This window comes from Sphaeramia orbicularis, chromosome 15 (assembly GCF_902148855.1).
Source record: "Sphaeramia orbicularis chromosome 15, fSphaOr1.1, whole genome shotgun sequence".
Taxonomy (NCBI): Eukaryota; Metazoa; Chordata; class Actinopteri; order Kurtiformes; family Apogonidae; genus Sphaeramia; species Sphaeramia orbicularis.
In genome coordinates this window covers 54,508,594-54,530,490 of record NC_043971.1, presented here as the reverse complement: position 1 = coordinate 54,530,490, position 21,897 = coordinate 54,508,594, and the positions used below count along the sequence as shown (strand labels likewise).

Genomic DNA, 21,897 nt, shown 5'->3' with positions numbered 1-21,897 from the left:
CCGTCATATTCAAATCAATCCCAGACAGGACTCTGCTGCTTTAGTCTCCATGTTTCCAGGTAGAGTGGGGACCAGAAGACGACTGGAAACCACAAGTGAACACAAGTGACGGAGCATCAAGTACCACGGTCATATCATATGGTGCCAGCAGCTAAAATTGCTTGAGGGAAATAAATCAATTTCATATCAATCTGACATTGACAAAGATGAAAACAAAGGGAATTTTATCCCAAATTTTTGTAAGTTTTAGTTAGTTTTGTAAATACACAATACAGTTTCAGTTAGTTATGTTTTTTTCTTTTAATTATAGTTTTTATTTATTTCAGTTTAGGAAAATGTTTTTCCAATACTAGTTTTCGTAATTTCGTTAGTTTTTGTTAACGATAATAACCTTGTGCTGTAACATACCATATGAGCTGACTGAGGTACTGATAGATGGAAAAAAAGACAGTTTTGTGTAAATTAGGAAAATGTGTAAACAACTAGAAGAAAATGAGCCTTGAGACTCATGTCCACCAGCTCCAGGTATCCACTGATCTTTGACTGTGTGATGTTGTCATCTGTCCCAACAGGAGGAACAGGTGAAATCACACGAGAACAGGTTCAGGGCGGTTTCTTCTGAACTGGCTGATCTCATTGCCTCTACCCCTGATCGCAAGGTCAAAGGTCGTGAGCTGGAGGAGCAAAAACTCCGACAGGAGTACCTGGAGTTTGAGGTGAGGTTTACTTACATGACAGTAAACACATGTTACACTGGTGGAACCACAACACATATGAAGAATAAGCATCTGGTTCAGTTTCAGTCCATTTTTGACTTGACAAGTATAAATGTCAACATTCCCCTGTTTAGACAGTTGCACGCAGAAGGTCTCAAAAAATAGTTTGTTTGCATATACAGTGGAACCTCACAGTACAGATTTAATTTGTTCCATGACTGCGCTCATTTTGCAATTCATTCGTTATAACGAGATGGTTTATGTAATGATAAATCCACCCAAATCCATTTCAGAAAAGAACAGTTTTCACTTTTTTTGATGCAGAAACACATTCATGCTTCTACTGCCTCCACTTTTCCTTCTCTAACGGTAAAACCCTTCAGAGATCCCACATAGAATGACTGACCGCCATTAAACAGACAGCGGTCCTGAGGTCAGCCTGTAGCTGCTGACTGACAGACTGAAGCTTTCTGCGCTTCCTTCTGGCTCGTTTCATCACAAACTGTAGCTGAATCAGTCTGTCTGGTGTCAAACAGACTGCAGAGCGACACGCAAACACTGTCAGGAACATGGAGCTCAGTTGGAGAACACACTGCTGTTTACCTCATCAGCCCACTGCTTTTACAGACATGTTCTGTCTCTCAGCCGTCGCTGAACTCCCCCTCCGCTCACAGCGACCATCTCAGATGAAGTCTTCCCTGGCCTCTGGATTTTAAAGGATTCAGTAAAAATGGGACATGATTTTTGTGTGTCTTTACATGTTGTTGTTCTTGAATAGTTTACTCGTGAAGGATTTGATCCTGAATCAGAGATCTGAGTGTTCTGCCGTCATTAGCCTGGTCTTCATGCTAAATCTTCATGTTCATGTTCTGGTGTTCTTTGCAGTTTTTGCGGTCTTGTTTTTATTCCCCTGTGCCGCCAGATATCCATGACCCAGAGACATTATGGTTTCTGGGTGTCCTGTTTGTTTGACTGATTCTCATGAATGCTCTATCTCAGAAAAAGGGTCCGGTGACTTTCTCGGCACAAATGTTTGATTGGACTTAAGAATGAACTGACTAGAAGAAAGAACCTTTTGGATTATTGCATAAAATGATCTGAAAGCTGTTTCAAACTAAACCTAATGAAACTTGTACAATTTATGGAGCAAGATAATGTTCACAAATTACAGTCCTTTCTCATGTGGAAGAGGTCAGCGATTACTTTTAGTGATGACATTTACACTAGCTTTTGTACTTATACAAGTCTGTGCCCAGTTCTGTATGTTCTTATATTCTTCATGAAATGTCTTCAGATTTAGCCTAAAAGTTCACTTGGACACAACAATGATCTTGTTTTTGCAATAATTTAATCGAGCGATTATTTTCTTCCATTAGATAAATGATTATTGGAATAGGTGAGAAAATGGTGTAAGTGTGAAAAAGTGATGTCTGAAAATCTGTTTATTCCAAAACCCACTGCAACAACAACCACAAAAGTATAATATAGTTAAAGGATATATATAAAATATCTATATACAATTACCAACAACAACAACAGTATGGCTTAAGAGTGTGGTTTAGACCAGCTCTAAATGTAAAGTGTCATGAGATAACTTTTGTTAAGATGTGGCGCTATATAAATAAAATTTGATTGATTCAATATAAAAGTATATATAAAAATACCTGTAGATATAAACACCGACAAACAAGTCCAGTGACATCTACAAACACTGCAGTCTTCAACACATTTGGATCTACATTACACTCAGACCAGATAGGTTGAGTTTACTTAAAAAATCTGAGGTAACTCGTTGCCTTAAAAAATGTAAGTAATGAGTAATGAAAACTTGAGTGGATTAAACTTAAATGCTTGATTTGAATGGAATTGCTTTTATAAGTACAACACACAAAATGCCAAGTTTATTTTAACTTAAAATTTGTTGCAATGTCAATTTCTTTTGTAGAATCATTAGACTGAATATCATCAGTTCTTTGGACTCAATTCCAAGTTGATTTAAATTAAAATCTTTTACAATATAAATGGCTTTGTATAGTTATTCAGCTTCATATATTGTGGCGTGGATGGACACTGGGTAGAGTGGTAGCTCAATGCGATTTGCCAGCGCATCAAGTGCGTTTAATTTGGCAAAGCAGTAAGATTAACATGAACCAAGAGCAGGTGTGGATGAACAGTAAAGCCACTGATGGGCCTCAGGCTCTGACTGACGGTGCAGCCGTACAAAAATACAAAAACAAGCACAAAAAGGCCAATAAACACTGACACACACACACTCAGTCCAAATGAACACCAACGGCACAGCCCTGCTGAACCCCTGCACAGGAAAACAACACATTTACAACTACATGCCCAATACCCACAATGCACTGCACAGATAAAAAGGTGTGGTCAGGACGAAAACTGAGTGTTTGAATTTAAGTCCATTCAACTGAAACTTCAGCTTTTTCATACTTTTGACTTTTGTCTACAAATTAGTAGAATATACTGAACATTTTATAGTAATGGAATAAAACTGAAATCATTTAAGTTCATTGTAATTAAAGCATTTTAGTAAATACGAAGTCTGGGCTTCCAGTGTACTAACAACTGGACATGGAACTAACACACAACTTTGTGTTTATCGTGGTGTCATGTGCGTCAGAATAAACGGCCATGTGAAACACAACAGCGGAACCAATGTTTAGCGGCATTGACTTCAATTCAGGAAAACTGTAGTCGATTAATTTTTGTAATCAATTTGAGTCAATTAATCGATTAATCATTTCAGCTGTAGCCTTGACAGTTACTGACACTGGCGTACAACCACAGGGCACTAATTCTAGTTTACAAAGTGGTTCGGTGAATGCTATTAAGTTTCCATTGCTAGTCTGAATGTGTCTTAATTTGAGTGAAGTACATTAATGCTGTCTTCCTTGTCCGCTCTTGTAGAAAACCCGTTACGGTACGTATGCCATGCTGATGCGGGCCAAACTGTCCAACGGTGACGAGGACCTGTCTGCCTTCGAGTCGAGGTTGTTTGATGACGGCGGACTCCAGAGAGCGCACTCCAGCCCTACACTACCCCAGGACGCCGCCACCAAGGAGAAGACCCGTGGGACCAAGACGTCAAAAAGCTTAAAGGTGACATCGTCATCCTCCAAGAGCGGCGGCAGCATCAGAGAGGGAAACAAGAAGAAGAACGGTGGCGAGACCAAGCAGCAGCTAGAGCTGCAGAAACAGAGCAGCAAGCAGGAAGAGGCGTCGTAAGCAACCAGTGAAGGTTTACAGAAAGTGTGTCTGGTGATGGACATGAAGCATTATGGGTAGCAGGCTGACATCCTCCTTTAATTCTTTTTAAGTTAAACCTCAGTCAGATCCTGATTAGCTGAGGCAGTTTTCCTCCTGAGCTTAAACACTCAGGAGGAAATGCTCGTCACATTTGGCGACAACAGGTGATGTTGCACTTTTATTCAGGAAGTGACAGTCTTCAGGTTACACCTTCCATTGTTCCTCGTAACATCAGTTTCAGCAGGTAAAAAAGGAAAATCAGATGGAAAGTTTCACAATAAGAGCTTTAGTTCTGGTTCAATCTTCTATTTCAGGGACTTTCTGAAAGCAGTTTCTTGTTGATAGGACGGAGGCAGAACAGATTCACAATAATCATCCAACTGCGTTCACCAGTTTGTAGGTACATTTATTTTTTTTCTGTCACAGCGACAAACACTGACCTCCTGCATCGCTCTGCTTCTCCTAGCAACTGCTGGGGGAGCAGGTTGCCATGCCGACCACATATAACGGACAGAACGCGTGGGATTGTTGTTGTGGCAAACATGCAATAGGAAGGGGAGGGAAAGGAACGGGGGGGGTTGCTCTGGAGTCAGGACACCACCGGCCAAAAACAACAACAAACAAACAAACAGACGCTGTGATGATGCGTCACAGAGGCGAACAGGAACACAATACCTCCTCCTCCACACTTCAGAGTGTGTATGTTTGTGTGTTTGTGTGTGTATTAATCAGAGGAAAAGTATCATGAGCACACAGTAACAGAGTGCTAGCACTTGGGCTGGACTTCAGGAGTGTAAATACAAACTCAACTTGCTGGATGCAGTCTAATTTCAGTTTATTTATGTTCTTTTTACCTGGGTTCTGCTGTATGGAAGCTCATTAATGCCCAACAGCGACTGACTGATCAAAACAAAAGCATTTATAGTGTAATTAGTTTGGATCTCCAGAATAAAAGAATAATAATAAAAAAAAACAAAAACCCAAACACTGTTAAATTAACTAAACTAAATAGAAATCATAATTACCCAACTAAAAACTAAATTAATTTTTAAAAGTACTGTGAACAAATTAATTTATTAAATAATATAAAGACAAGCAATGATGGTTGCACCTTTATTTTTGAAAGGTTGTAGGATGTGTGTTGAGCAAATTGAACCGTGTCAGTGCAAAATCACCATTTTGACAACATTTTGTCACACTTGAGACAATGATCGCCATATTTCAAGTCAGTCAGGTTAACGTCTCCAGGAGTTTTTTAAAGCTGCCTGGAAAAGACAGGAATTGCACACTGAAATGAAAATGGCCGACTTCCTGTTGAGTTCAGGGTGTGGTTCCAGGAGGCTGTTGGAGCATCTGGACCTGATATGTTTGTCTCATATTTGGTCTGGATCAAACTTCAAGCGAGAATTATTAGCTGCATTAAACATTGAAAACACTTAAATTCACCATCTGAAGACTTTTTACGTGCTTAGACGACGCTGACCAAATTTTAAGTTATTCAGGTCAGGTCTGTTTGTTAAAGTAGAAAAAATGAGCAAAAATCCAATGTTGAAATCAAAATGGAGGAGTTCATCTGCGCTCCAGGAGGTGTTTTTTTAATGCACACATGCGTCTGTCAAATTTGGTCAATGCAGATGAAACCTCATGTCCAAGACCCATCAAATATCACGTGTTTTCACCATTTCTGATATACGTGCAAAGTTTTGTCATGTTCAGTGCTGTGTCACTTTTTCATGTTTTCAGGTACTTTGCAATCAGTTTTAATTTTTACTTTCAAATCAATTGCTGACATGACCCACAGCCTTTCAGAGGGCAGTGAAGGACACAAATATGGAGGAAATAAAACTGTCAACGCTCAATCTCAATACAACTCATGGAAGCCAAAGTATACGGGCAATAAAGGAGTTATAGTTCAGATTAGTTTGAATTCTTGACAATTTTCCCAGCATTTGTAACATTTTTAACTTATAAACCTGCTAATTAATGGACTGATTCTTCCTGGACTTACTGACTGATTATATTAGAAGTTACTTTTGAACCTGCGTAGTAGTTTGTCATTAATAAGCTCCCATAGGTTTTCTCCTTTGCTGGAAATGACGAGATGCTGGAAACTGAATATGTTTGATCTTTGTTCATGTGTTCAGAAACTCGCCTTCTAAACTTTGAGTCTGTTAAAGGTCAGGTGAAAGGCATCTTGGGGGTTACTGTGTCAAAACGGTTGCTATGCCTTGTTCTGTGCTTTTTACATATACAGGCGCAACTAAAATATTCCATGTACCCAGTTTTCTGGGCATTGGAGTCTTTAGGGTGCAGTTCCATGCTGCTGCCACATGGGGTCATCAGAGTGTAAACATAGCAGCTGATGGCATTGAAACAACCAGGCTGTGTCCAAAATCTCTGCTTATTTGCTGGATAATGTACTATATTTACTATATGCCACTTCAGTGTCTTTAGTGTATTGTGTTGTAATTCATCCACTACTTAGTGCCCTCAGAAATTCTGAAATGGAAAAGAAAAAGTAGTGTCTGGCATGGGTACTATTTTCTGCTTACAACTGTACAATCCAGCTATGGAAATGACCGTTACATGATTCCACAGCTGTCAGTCATGACGCTAAGTGATGATGAATAAGTGTACGAAATCTCAGTTTACACTACTGATGAAAGTGTGAAGTGTTTATTAGAATGAAACTAGTGAATGAGTGATTTTGGACACTATTTCCTACTGGCTAAAAATCTACTCGTTTTAGTTGAACTGCCACGTTTTGTGGATCCAGTCAGAGGAAAGGTTCATTCACATAAGGTTTTACCACAGAGTTGAATGGACATGTGGATGTTTGTCACTGACCGGCTACACTATAAGAGTGAGCTGCTTTAAGTTATTGTTGCACCTGCGTATGCTTCAGATCCAAGATTATAATAGTTTTGGATTTTTCATTATAGTTTAGTTTAGTTTTTTCTCTAATTCAGTTCGTTTTAATTAGTTTTAGAGCAGGTTTGCTAGTTTTTATTAGTTTTTGTTATTTTCTAAATGCTTAGTTTTAGTTTAGTTTTAGTTGTAGTTCAGTTGTAGTTCAGTTGTAGTTCAGTGGTCTCTTTTCTCTTCTTCTCTGTCATCGTATTCAAATCAATCCCAGACAGGACTCTGCTGCTCTAGTCTCCATGTTTCCAGGTAGAGTGGGGACCAGAAGACGATTGGAAACCACAAGTGAACACAAGTGACGGAGCAAAAAGTGTCGTATGATGACAACAGGGAAAATAGCTTGAGGGAAATAAATCGATTTCATATCAATCCAACATTGACAAAGATGAAAACGAAGGGAATTTTATCCAGAATTTTTATCTGTTTTAGTTAGTTTTATAAACACACAATACAGTTTCAGTTAGTTACGTTTTTTTTTCTTTTAATTATAGTTTTTATTTATTTCAGATAATGAAAATGTTTTTACAGTTCTAGTTTTCGTCCTTTTGTTAGTTTTCGTTAACGATAATAACCTTGTTCAGATCCACCTGAGCCTAGTCTGAGCACAGTCTGGACTGGAGTTTATGCTGGTGTTACTAGCTTAAGCAGTTACAACTTAAAGCTGACAGCTAGACTGAAGCAGGTGTAAACTAGTCATCATTTTGAAAGTGAGTATTAAATCCCTCTGAATTTCAGTGAACAACTTCCGTCAACATGGCATTTTGCTCTGTTCTAAAACAGGAAAAACTGGTAACTGACTAAATGTCACTTGTTATTTCACACTAGCTGCAGATTAAGGTTAATTTGTAATGCTTTGGTGACTGTCGTTAATATTTTAGTTGTTAGCCTCACTATGATATAAACATGTTTTAAGACAATTAGATGTGACAGATAAATAACATAACGAACCAGCATTAAGTTTTCTGCCTGGAAGAGACACTGCGTCAAGACTAGTGCCTTTCACTGATTGACTTTAGTGTTTAGGTCGGACATTCCACTTGAACTTGAGCAAGAAGTCCCAAAATTCCCTGTGAAACTAGTTACTGTGGTCAGATGTGTAGAAAAACCCCTCAAGTGGTGGGGAAAGCACTGAGACTCCCTTTGTCCCAGCAGGAGGTGTTTACATATACTCAGAAGACCTGTTGACATTAATGCTGCCTTCACGTGCTGTTGGGAAGATCATCCTTTCCACTAGTAAATTTGTGATTTTGAGTGTGTTGTGTTCAAGTGCTTTTGTTGTTGGAGCGTATCCTGATGTGCGAAGTCCCAAATGGATGTGTTCATTTATCTGCTAAAGCTTTTTTTTTTTTTTTTTTTGCAAATTATGCTATAAACGTCCAAAATCATCAGCTAATAACAGCATTGTTTATCATTTGCGATGTATCCCTTGTTGCGATCTGCCGTGTTGAAAAGTTCAAAGGTCATTTTCATCTCTGCAGCTCATGGATCAAAATTTTTTCCCAGTTCTCCAGGAGAAATTGGAGGGAGCGTTTATGTGCAACTTTTGAGTTCAGAACTAGAATTGAGCATAATTCCCATAGCGCGTGAAGGCAGGATAAGTCTGTACCTTCCATATGATGGGAGTGAAAGGGCAGTTTCACATCATGTTGGTTTGGGTCGACACCACATGGTTTGGCTGTAGATGTGTTTCAGATCAAACTGAGAAGTCTTAATGTCTGGACTAAACAAGGCGTGAATGAAAGGACCCTAAGACTTATCACATTTTCAGCCTGATCACATATTAGCAGAAAGCTTTTAGCGTGTATTGTGTTCACCTCTTATCTTGACGTCAGTTCAACAGTTCCGTCATTTCCTTGGTTAGTGTTTCCTGTCTCTGGTTTTTCTGTCACTTATACCCATAATTCCCAGTTCACTTTATCCAAATTTATTAGTGAGGCTAAAATCTCAATAGTGAGCTGAAAGATCTTATGGAGGAACAGTATGAACACCAGAAGGAACTCTAGAATGACTACATTTTGATGACTTTCTGGCAGTCTTGGACTTCCATATGGGCTCACTGCTGCGCTCCCAACATAATCCTGTTAGTCACTTCTGCTCCCTCACCATGAATAATGTTGTTGTTGACGAACAGAAGGAGCTTCATTCTTTCCTGGAAACAGACTGAAGAATTGAAAGGATCCAAATTAAAAGGTGTAATGAAAGGAAGTTCTCACCACAGAAAGAAAATCGTCAAGGTTATGGAAAGGCTGAGTATTGAAATGCATTTTCAGAAAATGGCAGACAGGGATCACTCCCCAGAAACTGTTCTGTTACTCTGAAGATGTTGAACTTTGATTCAAACACACAAAGCTGGAACTTGTGACAATATCAAAAATGTTTCTCAAAACATGAGCAGAAATTTCCACGGCAGAAATGACTGATGGTTTTGGAGTTTGGGCGGAAATCTGTCAAAGGTTTATGCAAAGAAGTGCAGTTGAAAGCTCCATAAACTCTGTAAGGAGGACAGAACAGTCGGGTTTCTCATCCCTCTTCCTTTTCCACACGACTGTCTGTGGGCCATCTTCTCCAGTGGTTGGACACACATTTCAAAGGTACAGGTGAAATCCTAGTAGAAGTCACCAGAGAACTGCTAGGAGGATAAAGAGGATCAAAAATCTTCTAAAGAACAGATTGACAGTCTCAGACTGAAACAGCTCCATCACTGACTGCTGTTCCAGCTGTAGTGAACGAAGTTAACATTAGCTTCATGTGTCAGCATTAAACACAGACCATGGCTGGTTTTTTTTATTACTTGCTCCATGAAATGGTTAAGAACACGAAATCTGTCAAAAGGTGTAAAAAACAAAACATGGTGCATACGTGGATACATACATGTCACAAATGTTGAGCGAAGTAAATGCAGGCGAAGGCTAACGTCACTAATCAGTTGTTAATTTTGTTACTTTCTGTTTAAAGTAGTTTTACAACTACAAGTGAAACCTGGTCCATTAGTTACATATTTTGCATCAGTAGAATTTAACAGTGAGACTCTGGCTCCCACACAGGGTTTTTAAATATTTAAAGCCTTCTGAAGTTCTTTAATTCTCCTGCTAATAATGAGGTACTAAACTGAACAGGTTAAAGTTCAGACTGTTAAAGTCACTATGAAATTAATCTCAATATTTAATTGTTTTTACCACTTTTCCTTGAGCATCTGCTCCAACTGTGACAAAAATAGTGTTGTAGTTTAGAGTAGCTGTATTTGAGTTAGTTGAGAGTTTTTGGTTTCCTGGAAAATGCTAAACACTTCCTTCTGCACTTGGTCTGAATGCATTCTTCAGGGGAGCCTTCAGAGACGAGCTCGTAGTTGCACTGTCACTGGACTGTTATTGAGGACGTGTTGGATGAAACCTGCTTTTCTAAGACAGAACCCAAGTCCTTTATTGCAACCCTGGGTAGTTTCATAATCATCCTCTTACTGAAGACTCTTCTGCTGTGAAGCTTGTTCCTTTATGAACACATTCCATGTAGTTGTACTTTAGAAAACAGATTTATTATTTCTGTCTGTATCCATGAACAGAGCTTTTTCCAGAATGCTGTTACAGGAAATGTGCACATGCAAAACTACATATCATTCTGCCATTATTTCATGGGGACCTAAACAAAAAGTTGTATTTTTCTGCTGTGGCTTCATACGCCTGCTGGGTTCTGATTGGACGTGCTATTCAGGAGGAGGGGCTTAGCAAACTCAGCAGCCAGTCCATTACTGTAGGTGTACCTTTGAAGCTTTTCACACTGTGGATTTAAAGGATCTGCAGCGTTAGACTGGACTGAAGAGCAAAGAGGAGATGGTCCTGGAACTGAACCCCTCCGTCCTTCGGCCTCTTTGGTTTTCTGTCCTCCGTCAGATGTTTCCAGCCTGCTGCAGCAGAAGGCTCACATTTCTTGTCCTGCTCTGGTGTTTGGCCCATGTGGTCGTATTTACTCCCTCAAATATCCAGTAACACTTGTGTATTCCGGGTGTATTTTCCACACTGTGCAATGTAAAGCAGCATAGGATGAACCTGTCTAAAAGTCATGGCCGCTTTCAGCTTTTGTCTGTGTCCAGATTTTGTAAATAAACTTTACATTGAGAAGCCATATTGCAGCTAGCGCACGCTGCGTTTTAGGGCACTTTGGTTTAGTATTTTAGAGTGAAAACAGACGTTTAGCCTTCTCAAAGAGGCCAAACTGATTGGTTTATTTATTTTGTTCATTCGTTGTCTCTTGAGTGACAACAAAGACTGAATCTAGTTTCTGTGAAAGTTTCTTTTTTTTTTTTTTTTGGCTTAGCTGCAGGCTGAGTGTTTGCCAGCGGCTCACTGATTACTAGCTGTATATACTGTCCACTTCCTGTGAGGTTTTGGTCGTAGTGAAACAAAAAGACAAGTGTTTGTATTATTTTGAAGCCATAGGGGCAAAAATAAACACAATTTGAAAACATCAGTCTCTTTATTTTTATTATTAGTCTCAGAAAATTCAACAGTGCAACATTTGTTTTTTTTTTTAAAGTTGATTAAATATTTCATTTACATGCTGTTTAATTTGAGCAGAAACTACTGAATACACAGTATTAGTTAAAACAGACAGTGTCTACTGGATTCTACTGCAGTATTAACACAGCTGACCGAAAACAGGTCAAACATTACACGTTTATCAGTAACGGAGAAGGAAGGGCTAATCAATCAACACTTAACACAACCCACTGTTTCTAATGACTCTTTACTGACGTTAACGTCCATATCGCTCGCTCTCTTTCTCTTCCTTTACTCTCTCTCTTTAACCCCAACTGGTCCAGGCAGACGTCCATCCTCCTCAGTCTGGATCTGTTCCAGGTTTCTGCTGTTAAAGGAAGCGTTTCCTTCTACTGTCACCAAGTGTTTGCTCCTGGAGGATTCTGTTGGGTTTCTGTAAATTGGCTTGGGTCTGGTTTAGACCAGCTCTGTTTGTAAAGTGTCATGAGAGAACTTTTGTTATTTAGCACTATATAAATAACATTTGATCGATTGATTTATACTTTTTTAATAGGACACAGAAGCCTATTACTGCCAGAAAACCATCAATTTGATTTAAGAAATATTTATGAGACTATGAGATTATGACAATGCTTATTATTTTCTTATGTCCAGAAATTTTGCCTTTAAATAATTTTGCTTTATTTTTTAATTTATTTTAGAAGGAAGTAGGAAAGGAATAAAAAAGGAAATAGGAAAGGAATAAAGGAATAAAAAGCAAGATAAATCAAATTAAAATCTTTAACTTTAACTTAAAATGTACTAGCGGCATTGTACCTGCGGTGCTATTGTACGATAGTGCCCTCCCATGGTGCAACAGCGGCATTGCACCCGTACACCCTCCCGTGGTGCAACATCGGGACACGTCAGACACAGAACGTCCATTATAGTAGGAGGATTCATTTTATTGTATCAGATTGTTCACTCTCAGGATTGTAACTCTACACTGTCGTTCGATATTTGACTGATCTGACCCAAAGAAAGTCATTATTTGGACTTTCCTCTATGAGCTGTTTGATTTGGGTTTGTGTTTATTGCTCGTTTCTGGCAGTAATGGGCTTCCATACTAACTTGAGTTTTATTGCAGTGAAAGCTGAAAGAGGCAGAGGAGTCATTACAGACCAGGCGCTCAAACCTCTTGGGGACTCGTTCTGCGTTCCAGACCCAATTAAGAAAAAATAGGAAACGAGAAATTACAAGCTGGTTTGAACAAGGTAGTAAACACACATCAACAAATTTACGGCTAAATCCTCAGAAAAATACAACCACATCTGCCCAGACTGTTGAACAGATTCTGGGTCATTTTCAACACATCAGGCTATGAAAGGATGTCACCAAAGCCTCACCTCACAAAAAAACTGAATTTAAACAAAACATTTGAACAAAAATACACCAAAAATATAACTTACTGAAATTAAACACAAAAGAACAATTGGGAAAAAATGATCTGACACAGCCTCACTATGAAACTGTGTTCAGTGTACTTCCATTCTTCTCATTCTGTACTTTGATGACGTCCACAGGCTACTGTGGTGTTGGGATGGAACGCAGCATTCATCTGTTCAGCTGAACAACATTTGAGTAAATTCTGTTTCTGCTGAATCTGAGACACAGCAGGTTCTCCAGTTCTACTGATGGTTCTGGGTAAAGGAGGTTCCTGAAGCTGCTCACATGTGACCGCATGTCCTCACTGATTGGCCACGGGCGGCTCCTCGTCTTCCATTGGCTGGCTCCCGAAGCCGCTGTCCACCGTAGCATCTGATTGGATGGAGAGGAGAAAACAAAGCATCAGGGCCTGTATTCCTGAAGATTCTTAGTGCAAAGAGTTGCTCCTAGCGGCCAAATTCTAAGAAAATTCTTAGAATCATGATGTTTTCTTAGAATTTCCCCTAAAAATGAAGAGTCGATCCTAGTAAAGATAAAAGCTACAGAATCCTAGCTCTGAAGAGAACTCCTAAGGTCAGATCTGTTCAGAGCAGGAAGAGGACTTTTAAGGGCCTTAGGAGTTCCCTAAGCAGAGGACAAAATGGAAGAGGCAGGAGGGAGATTCTGCAAACACTAGATGACAGTGAATTCATGAAACACTACAGATTGGATGGTGCAGAATCCTGTTTGTGCTTGATCTCATTCCAGATGCTCTTACTTCTCCAACCCAACGCCACAATGCAACACCACCCAAATGAAAGCCATCACAACACTGAGTGATTTGACAACAGGGAAAATACAGCAATGCAGCAGTGATGACCTGGGCTAGGGTTAGGGTTAGGGTTAGGGTTAGTCCCACCCCTCCATCTGCAGGGTCACAACCTCCTGAGGACGCTCAGTAATCACAGACACTGACGAAAGCTCAGACAGTTTACCCTGGTTAAAACCAAACTGGGGTGAAATGTTGAAAGTTGAAAGTGCAAAAATTACCAGCATGCCAATTAATATGAGCAAATAAATAGAACTCTCACTGTGTGAATACTGTGCCAGTGGGCCGGAGTTTTTTACGCAGTTTGTCAGATACTTTTAAAGTATAGTTTACTATTCATTGAACAGATCTTTTCTTTTATGCGAAATATTATTTACAATTCCACAGTCTTCATCAGATGAGATTCTATGATCAACCTTATCCATTTGAGGGTCCATCCCTTGCCCATTATCACCAAAAGTATGTTTTTCTAGCTTTTAGGATCAACCAATCACAGCTTTTGAAATGATGACTCATACATGCAGCAGGTGGACCACGCCTCCTCACTAACAGGAGTTTCTGTCCATTCCTGCTCAGGGTTCTGACAGTGTTCTGGAATCACTCCTAAGCTCCGACTGCTGACCAGGAATTTGTAAGTTCAGTTAGGAGCTGTGTGAGAGGATTCTCAGAATGTTTAGGAAGACGGTCCCTGGTGTAAATAATCCATCCTGCACATGCTGATGTTAGCTCCAGTGTGTGTGTTTGTCTGTTACCTGTGCTGTGTTTGTCGTCTCGCAGCTCTGTGTTTCTGAGCAGCCTCACTCCATCAGTCAAACCCAGAGACTGGAGGGCGTCGACCAAACCATCGACCGGACCTCCACCCAACTGAACACACAAAAACACAGCGTGAGCGCCTGTGTTCAGACAATAACTTTCATAAATCACAAAGGTTTCAGCTTCTGTTAACACATTCTGCAGTAAAACCTGTCTTTTTAGCCTGAAATATTACAGGTTCCATGATGCTTTGTTACATTACACAACCCAAACATCAGAAAGAGTGGGAACAGTGTGGAGAGTGTAAAGCACAGACCATCTAATAAAATGTTTGACTTTGTATTTTCATTGCATTTCATTATAGACAGCCTGAACACAACATACTTCATGTCTTGTTCATTTGTAAATATCCATCCATTCCTCACACTTGGACTGCAACACAGTCAGGAAAAAGTCAGACCAATGTAAGACTAACAAGTGAGAAAGTAGGCGGAGCTTCCTAATACTCCTGCCCAGTCACACAACACTTTGTTCCTCCTGTTCACTCATACTCTGCCTACCCAGGGATTCACTTTGAATTTTAAATTTAACATAATTGTAAACTAGATTAAACTAAATTACTGTCCTTTTTGGGTAGTACAGTCAGACCAAGATGAACACTCTGCCCTTAACTTTCAATCTTTCCCAAAAATTGTGAAAATGTTTTTTTTTTAAAATTGAAGTTCAATCATCAAACTGTGCACTGCACCTCTTCTGGTGATAAAGAACATGTGCATCAAATTTGAAAAGAATCAGGTGAACAGTGTTTGAGAAATCGGTTGGACAAAAATCTTGGACAGATGGAATTTCTGGTATATGTATGTATGTGTATATATATATATATATATATATCTCCCACTGTCACCATGGTAACCCTAAACCTATAAAAATGAGTTAAAACTTTGGACTTAATCTGATTTAATACGGTGGTGTGAACAGGATTTGGTCCAAAAGCAACATCCAGGAAAGTTCCAGTCGTTAAGAAGCACAGACAGACGAGAAAAAAAAAAAGCACAGATGAGCTGAGGACCACCCGTTTGACAACACATTTGTCAGAAGGTAATTTAAATGTTTCAAAACACTGTTCCACAGAGAAAAGATGGCACTTGGATATTTCAGGCTCTATGGAGAAGAACAGAAGGAAAAGATTCGAGGTGTCTGGATGCATTCGGTGTGTAAAGGTCAAGGAGTCGAATCTAAACTGAGGACTGTGACCTCTGATCCTTCAGACGACACCGCATCAAGAACCGGTGTCATCGACCACAGTTTAGCCCCAGTCCAGACTATACCTGGGGTTACAGTGGCCTAGGGCAGATTATAACATGGGTACATTATGACCTAGGCCAACTCATACCCCGCAGGTCAGATGACACCCCCATGACATCAGCAGTGTTGACTGATACACACAAGAAGACCTGCAGTTTTCAGCATTTTATGGGAGGTTCATCTTTATCTGGCAAGTAAAGTGAGAAAACTGACTGACTTAAATCTGAAAACTTCAAACACAGACTTTTATTACTTCAACCAGAACAACTTCAATCAATCAAAATATTAGACAAAGATTATTACCACACTTCTCAGCAGAGTTTTCACATTCAAATAAAAGCACATTAAAAACATAACATTATAATGCAATTGGAATATCATGTTCAGCTAATCTGACTGTTCATTACATAATAAAAACCATAACGTCATAACTACAACTTCTAAGATGAGCAAATCCTTGCTACGATCTAAACATTTAAAGTTAAACACTGAGAACAACATTATAATGACCGTGCTTGTTTTCAACAACAGCATGTTCTGTTGTTGACTGCAGACTGAAGCATGTGGGATAAGTGGACCAGTCCATGGAGTCACTGACTTCTGTGTCGGTGGTGCAGAGTTAAATGTGTCCAAGAAAATACACTGAGGTCTTATTGACAAATGTTTTCTCTCTTTCTAAATGAATGAAGTGCAGTTACTGTATCAGTCCAGTCACATGCTCTTTACACCAGAGGGGTACGTTCTGGCCTGGAGGTTTTAGTCTGGCCCAGGACAGTTTATCCCCAGGGAAACTCTGGCCTGGGCCAAACTATACCCAGGTTTAAACTGACCAGGGCTTAATTTGGCCTGATACACCAACATTCATCTAGAGCTGACAGAAGCACAGGCCAGGAGGACTGTGGAGAACCTGAGGTGAACTGTGCAGAAGAACCGAGGGAGAGCACTTCAGACTTTACTGAACCAAAAGGACGCCTTATGCTAACTGTGCCCACAAGTGTTGAGGACTTGGATCTGAAATGGACCAGTACTGAGGGGAAATGTCGACGGTACTCAGACCGATCGATATCCAGGTCTTTTTTGCTGCTGTGCGTTCTGGACTTAAAAAGGGAACCCATGACCTGTCCTGATCTGGGCTCAGGTCGATGCAAAGGGATCCACAGATGCAGACAATGCACTCAGATCTAGAAGAAACACACGCTGCCTTCAAGACAATGGCTTTTCCAGGGACTGAACCAGAGGCTCGGCTGAGGAACATGAGGGGCCTGATGCTGTACTCATCGACCCCAACGAAGAATGTGTGAAGTCTGTCAGAACATAAAATGTGCCAGACAACAAAGGCCCTGCACACCAGAACACTTTAGGAAGAATGAGGCAAAATGAACGTCAAACACTCGGTGTCTTCAGTCACTGGATGTTAGTTTATGTTGTGAAAACAAATGGGAACATCACCAAGTGGTAAAGATTTGACTTTCCCAACTTTTTCTTCAATGGGTTCCAACCTGAATGTGAGAAATACGTTTACAAATGTAAATGAAGTATATTTGCAAATGAAACTGTGTTGACCAGAGAAAACCTTCAAAAGGCTGTGTCAATACTATCTGAAGTCCCAGCTTTTTCTTTTTTTTATATCAAGCTCTACAATACAGAGAGTACAAAGCTCTGAGACTGGATAACTGTTGTCAAAATGCATTGTGGGAAGTGGAGTTTAACTGTTGATGTTTGGTTGATATTTTGGCTTTAAATGGGTTAAGTCCTGAGGTGGGTCATGTTCCAAATATATCTACAGAGTTTTTGAACCGATCTCTACGATCCGATTCCAGTCCGTCAGTGGCTGTTGAACGAGCCGTCTGATTGGTTACCTTGTAGTGCTGCAGCAGGTGCTGGCAGGGGACGGGGCTGTCTTCATACAGGTGAGTCAGCGTCATCATACCCAGCTTCTCAGCCAGTTTCTTCCACGGGACGCCTTTGATGCTGAGAACCTCCACCAGGCGGGTTAGAGTGTCCTCATCCAGGCGTGAACTTTCCACCTCTGCACGATGATGCAGTTTAAAAAGAAGAGGAAACGGGGGGTGAATTTATGAACACATGAAGATCACAATGATCAACTTTAACCTTCCAGTATCCCAGTGAGCATTTTACGCACACTTTGCACTTCATCTTATAAAAGGTCATACTATTTTTCACAATTTGTATTAGGTCAGAATTCAGAAGTTGTTCATTGCATGATTTTAGTATTCTGACCGCACCACTAAAACCAGCACATTGTAAACACGTGGTTCCAGGCACAACAAACCCCGCCCCTCGTACGTACTGTCACTTATTTTGGCATCCATCCAGCTGATGTCATCATGTCTGTGCATGTGCTGATGCCTGCATATGAATTACCTCTATATGTGCCAAGTTTGAAGTAACTTGAAACAAAATTCATGTTTTCATAGGCATGTAAAATTTCAGCCATTATGGGTAAATGGGAGAAAAAAAAAAGATTTTAAAAATTCATAAAATTTTTAACTTTGACCTACTTTTCCCAAAATGTAATCACATCTATTCTGGGTCACTGGGAATCTATAAACCTAATTTAGTATGAATTCAACCAACAGTTTTGCTGCTACAGACATGAAATTTCACCCATTATAAGTAAATGGGGAAAAAAAAAAAGATCTAAAAAATGAATTAAAAATGTGAACTTTGACCTACTGTTCCAAAAATGTCATCACATCTATTTGGGGTCACTGGCAATCTATAAACCCAATTTGGTATGAATTCAACCAAACATTCTGCTGCTAGAGTGTTAACAATCAAACAAAGAAACAAACAAGCAAACTGAACCAAAAATAATAGCCCTTGCCTCCCCTTCAGGGGGCGGGGTAACAACAGGAAACTACTACACTAGCACCTTTCTCCCAAGTGAGTAAAAAATGCACACTGACAAATTTTACCATTTAACATTTGACCTTGCACAAAAATAATAATGCATAATAATGCATATTAACCAATACTGTTAATCACTGACATATGCCAAAGGTACAAAAAAAATAAAAAAAATATATAAGTAATCCAATTTTTATGTAGTATATTGAAAAAAAAGTGTTTGTGTTTTTTGCATCAAAAACATGGTTTGTTTACAAAGACAGCATTTAAAGGGTGAAAAAAATATGGCAATTATTGAGTATTTAGTATTGTTACTTATGGGTCAAGTAGATGAAATACAAAAAGAGTGTAAAAAAAAAAAAAAGCTGAAAACAAACTGTATGAAAACATTTTGCCACTGCTACAGCACTACACAGATTACACACTTGGTTGATGGTTAGGAAGGACCTCTATGGGGGCCTCCCTAATCCCAATGACAAATGGCATGGAATAATGAATGACCTAACCCTCACCCTAACCCTAACCCTCACCCTAACCCTAACCCTAACCCTAACCCTAACCCTAACCCTAACCCTAGTGGTCGTTCCTTATTCCATGCCATTTGTCCTTCAGATTAGGGCAGCCCCCTCTATGGGCAGAATACTGGAGGGTCGACAGTTATATACGTTTATGGACTATCCTTCACATGCCATGTTTACAGGGTCAGGTCAGATTGTAGAGTAAAGCGTCTGAACTGTTGACTATGAGATAGAACTTAGGAAATGTTACCTTCGCTGCTGCTTGGTCTGATCTTCTTGCTGCTATGACGACTGGATGTTGAACACTGTCTGGAGTTTAACAGGTTCCTCACCTACAGGAATGAAAAGTGGAGATAAGGAAACGTAAGACAAGAACAGGATAAGTGTGGGGATAGGATGAAAAACAAGGACAGCGTCAAAGGACTTTAAGTATCAAAGAGTGTAGAACAAACAGGTACTGGTTTTTTTAAACAACTGCTGTCCATCATCATGACGGAGTTGTCAGTCCTGATGAAACCATGTATATTAGTTTCAGGTCCAAATAGCGCTGACCCCCTCCCCCCTGGATCAGGTCTGGATCCTCCATGTGGGTCCACATGTCAGTGTTCATGGACCACTTGTTCTTTGGTAGCTCGTACAGATCCATGTCCAGTCCAACTGTCCTTCATTTCATTTCAGATTTCCCATAGTCCTTTGCTCTGGCTGTGTTTACTGCTATACTCCGTCATGTTGAGCAGGTTGGTTTAAGACACTCAGTCTGACTGAGAGGGGCGTGGCCTGGGGGGGGGGTGACGTATGTGCAGACCCTCTATATCTGAGATGACGATGACGACGGCTAAATGCCCGACTCAGGCTTCACAAAGAAATTCCACATTCTGACATTTGATGATGGAAGAGTAATTCTGCTTTTACTTGGAATAATTTGGTACCTTTTGGCACTTAGCCAGGTCGAGGGGGGTGTGTCCTGCTGCACGTCTCTTGCGGGGGTTGAGTGGCTGTGACACCGCTTCTGTGTCCTCTTTCAGTGCCTCACCATCGCTCTCTTCTTCATCTGAGGAGGAGCTGAAGAAGAGGGGCTCATCGTTCTCCATGTTTTTATCAGCTCCTGGAAAAACAGATGGTCTCCCGTTAACACTGTGCTGCTCCACCTCTGGGTGCCTGACGTAGTCTTCTCTGACTGTGTTTTGCGTCTCACCTGCAGCGACCAGCATGGAGCAGAGCGTAGGTGAGCCCAGGCTGGCGGCCAGGTGAAGGGGCGTGTTTCCTCCATACGTGCAGGCGTTAACGTCGGCCTTCAGCTGTAAACACAAACAGAGGGACAGTCCAGTGAGTATGGCTGTGGTTTCATCCATGTCCAGGTGTGTGCTGGTGTGTTTCTCATACATCTGTGATCAGAGTGCAGGCCACTTTGAACAGGTTTTCTCTGATAGCCAGGTGGAGGGCGGTGCTTCCACTCTTCTGCTCAGGTGCATTGATTTTGGCTCCACATTCCACCAGTAGACGCAAGCAGCGCTCGCCATCTCTCCTCACAGCCAGGTGGAGAGGCTGAAGACCTGAGTGGAAACAGGCAAGGTTTCTTTTTTATTTGAACAATTTTTATTCCTCATTTTTAACAGTACAATACAATCTCCCCAGGTTGAGGAGCAGGAAAAGAGCCGAAGAACAGAAAAACAAACAGATGAAAAGGACAGTCTGTGTTGGTGTCAGAATATTAAGGACCCTTCATAGATACATTTGTCTGTGAATGTCAGCCATTTTCCCCAGTTTTTCAAAAAGATTTTCTTTTAACTTCAGTTTATATGTACGACGTTCCATGACAAGTCTGTCATGTATGATTGAAAACCACTGTTTATCAGTCTGAAGACAGTTCTTTGTTATGGCCTTCTTCTCGGCCCCCAGGAGGATCTGGACCAGATAGATCTGTCTTCTTTATGCACTGTTTCTTCTTCCAAATGTCCGAGGTACAGAATAAGACAAGAATTTGGGATTGTATATCCAACACCTCACAGAGAGCTGAGTGGACCTTCCCCCAGAAGGGTTGAATATTTGAGCATTTCCAAAACTTGTGTGTGATCTGGACCCATGGGATTACAAAGTCTCCAACACAGCTGTTGAGTATTCGTTTGTTTACTTTTCGTTTTACGTGTGATGAAATAACGAATTACATTCTTCCAATTAAATTCTCTCCCTTTAGGTGACTGTGATGTTGATCGGTGTGTTTGCCACATATCGTACCAGATCTCCTCTGGGATCTCCTCACCTAGATCTCTTTCCTGTTTGGTTTGAACATACAATGCTGAATCATTTCTAGAATCTATCAAACAATCGTACAAAAGTGTCACAGTTTTTGGGACAGCATTACCATAAGCTTGTAGAAGTAGCTTTATGTATTTTATCCTCACTTGTGAAACAGGTCAGGTTTTGATATTTCACCCACGAATTTTCACAGTATTATCGTTTCAAAGCTCCACATTTGTCTCACCGTGGAAATCTGCTGTGTTGACCAGGTGGGCGTGGCGTTCTCCCAGGTGAGCCAGCAGGGGGCGGAGCGTAGCGCTGTCTCCAGCCAAAGCAGCCAGGTGGAGGGGGCTGCGTCCATCTTTGTCCAGAAGGCTGGGGTTGGCCCCTGCCCTCAGCAGCACCTCTACCACCTTTACCTGTCGGGTGGTCACCGCCAGGTGGAGCGGAGTCTGCAAGAGGAGGGACACGTCAGGTGGTTGATTTTTCATCAGTCAGCAATGTGAGGAAGGGGCTTAGCTGAACCCAGGCCAGTCTGTCACCACACTGAATGTGTTGACTAGAAGCTGCAGATGTAGCTT

The 21,897-nt window shown here is 40.6% G+C and overlaps 2 protein-coding genes across 5 annotated transcripts in view; one reads left to right on the top strand and one right to left on the bottom strand.

Annotated features, from left to right (window-relative positions):
- psda (pleckstrin and Sec7 domain containing a) overlaps window positions 1–5,192 on the top strand; it is a 74,041-nt gene extending 68,849 nt beyond the window's left edge. For both annotated transcript variants that reach the window (XM_030156116.1, XM_030156115.1), the window contains 2 exons: window positions 573–716; window positions 3,645–5,192. In XM_030156116.1, the coding sequence (XP_030011976.1) occupies window positions 573–716; window positions 3,645–3,962 (462 nt within the window). In that variant the 3' untranslated portion in view covers window positions 3,963–5,192. The remainder of the gene's footprint in view (window positions 1–572; window positions 717–3,644) is intronic.
- A 6,608-nt stretch (window positions 5,193–11,800) lies between these two features.
- nfkb2 (nuclear factor of kappa light polypeptide gene enhancer in B-cells 2 (p49/p100)) overlaps window positions 11,801–21,897 on the bottom strand; it is a 39,180-nt gene continuing 29,083 nt past the window's right edge. For all 3 annotated transcript variants that reach the window (XM_030156117.1, XM_030156119.1, XM_030156118.1), the window contains 8 exons: window positions 21,561–21,768; window positions 20,462–20,631; window positions 20,274–20,376; window positions 20,008–20,183; window positions 19,329–19,410; window positions 17,549–17,718; window positions 14,384–14,495; window positions 11,801–13,195 (listed from right to left, as the gene is read on the bottom strand). In XM_030156117.1, the coding sequence (XP_030011977.1) occupies window positions 13,125–13,195; window positions 14,384–14,495; window positions 17,549–17,718; window positions 19,329–19,410; window positions 20,008–20,183; window positions 20,274–20,376; window positions 20,462–20,631; window positions 21,561–21,768 (1,092 nt within the window). In that variant the 3' untranslated portion in view covers window positions 11,801–13,124. The remainder of the gene's footprint in view (window positions 13,196–14,383; window positions 14,496–17,548; window positions 17,719–19,328; window positions 19,411–20,007; window positions 20,184–20,273; window positions 20,377–20,461; window positions 20,632–21,560; window positions 21,769–21,897) is intronic.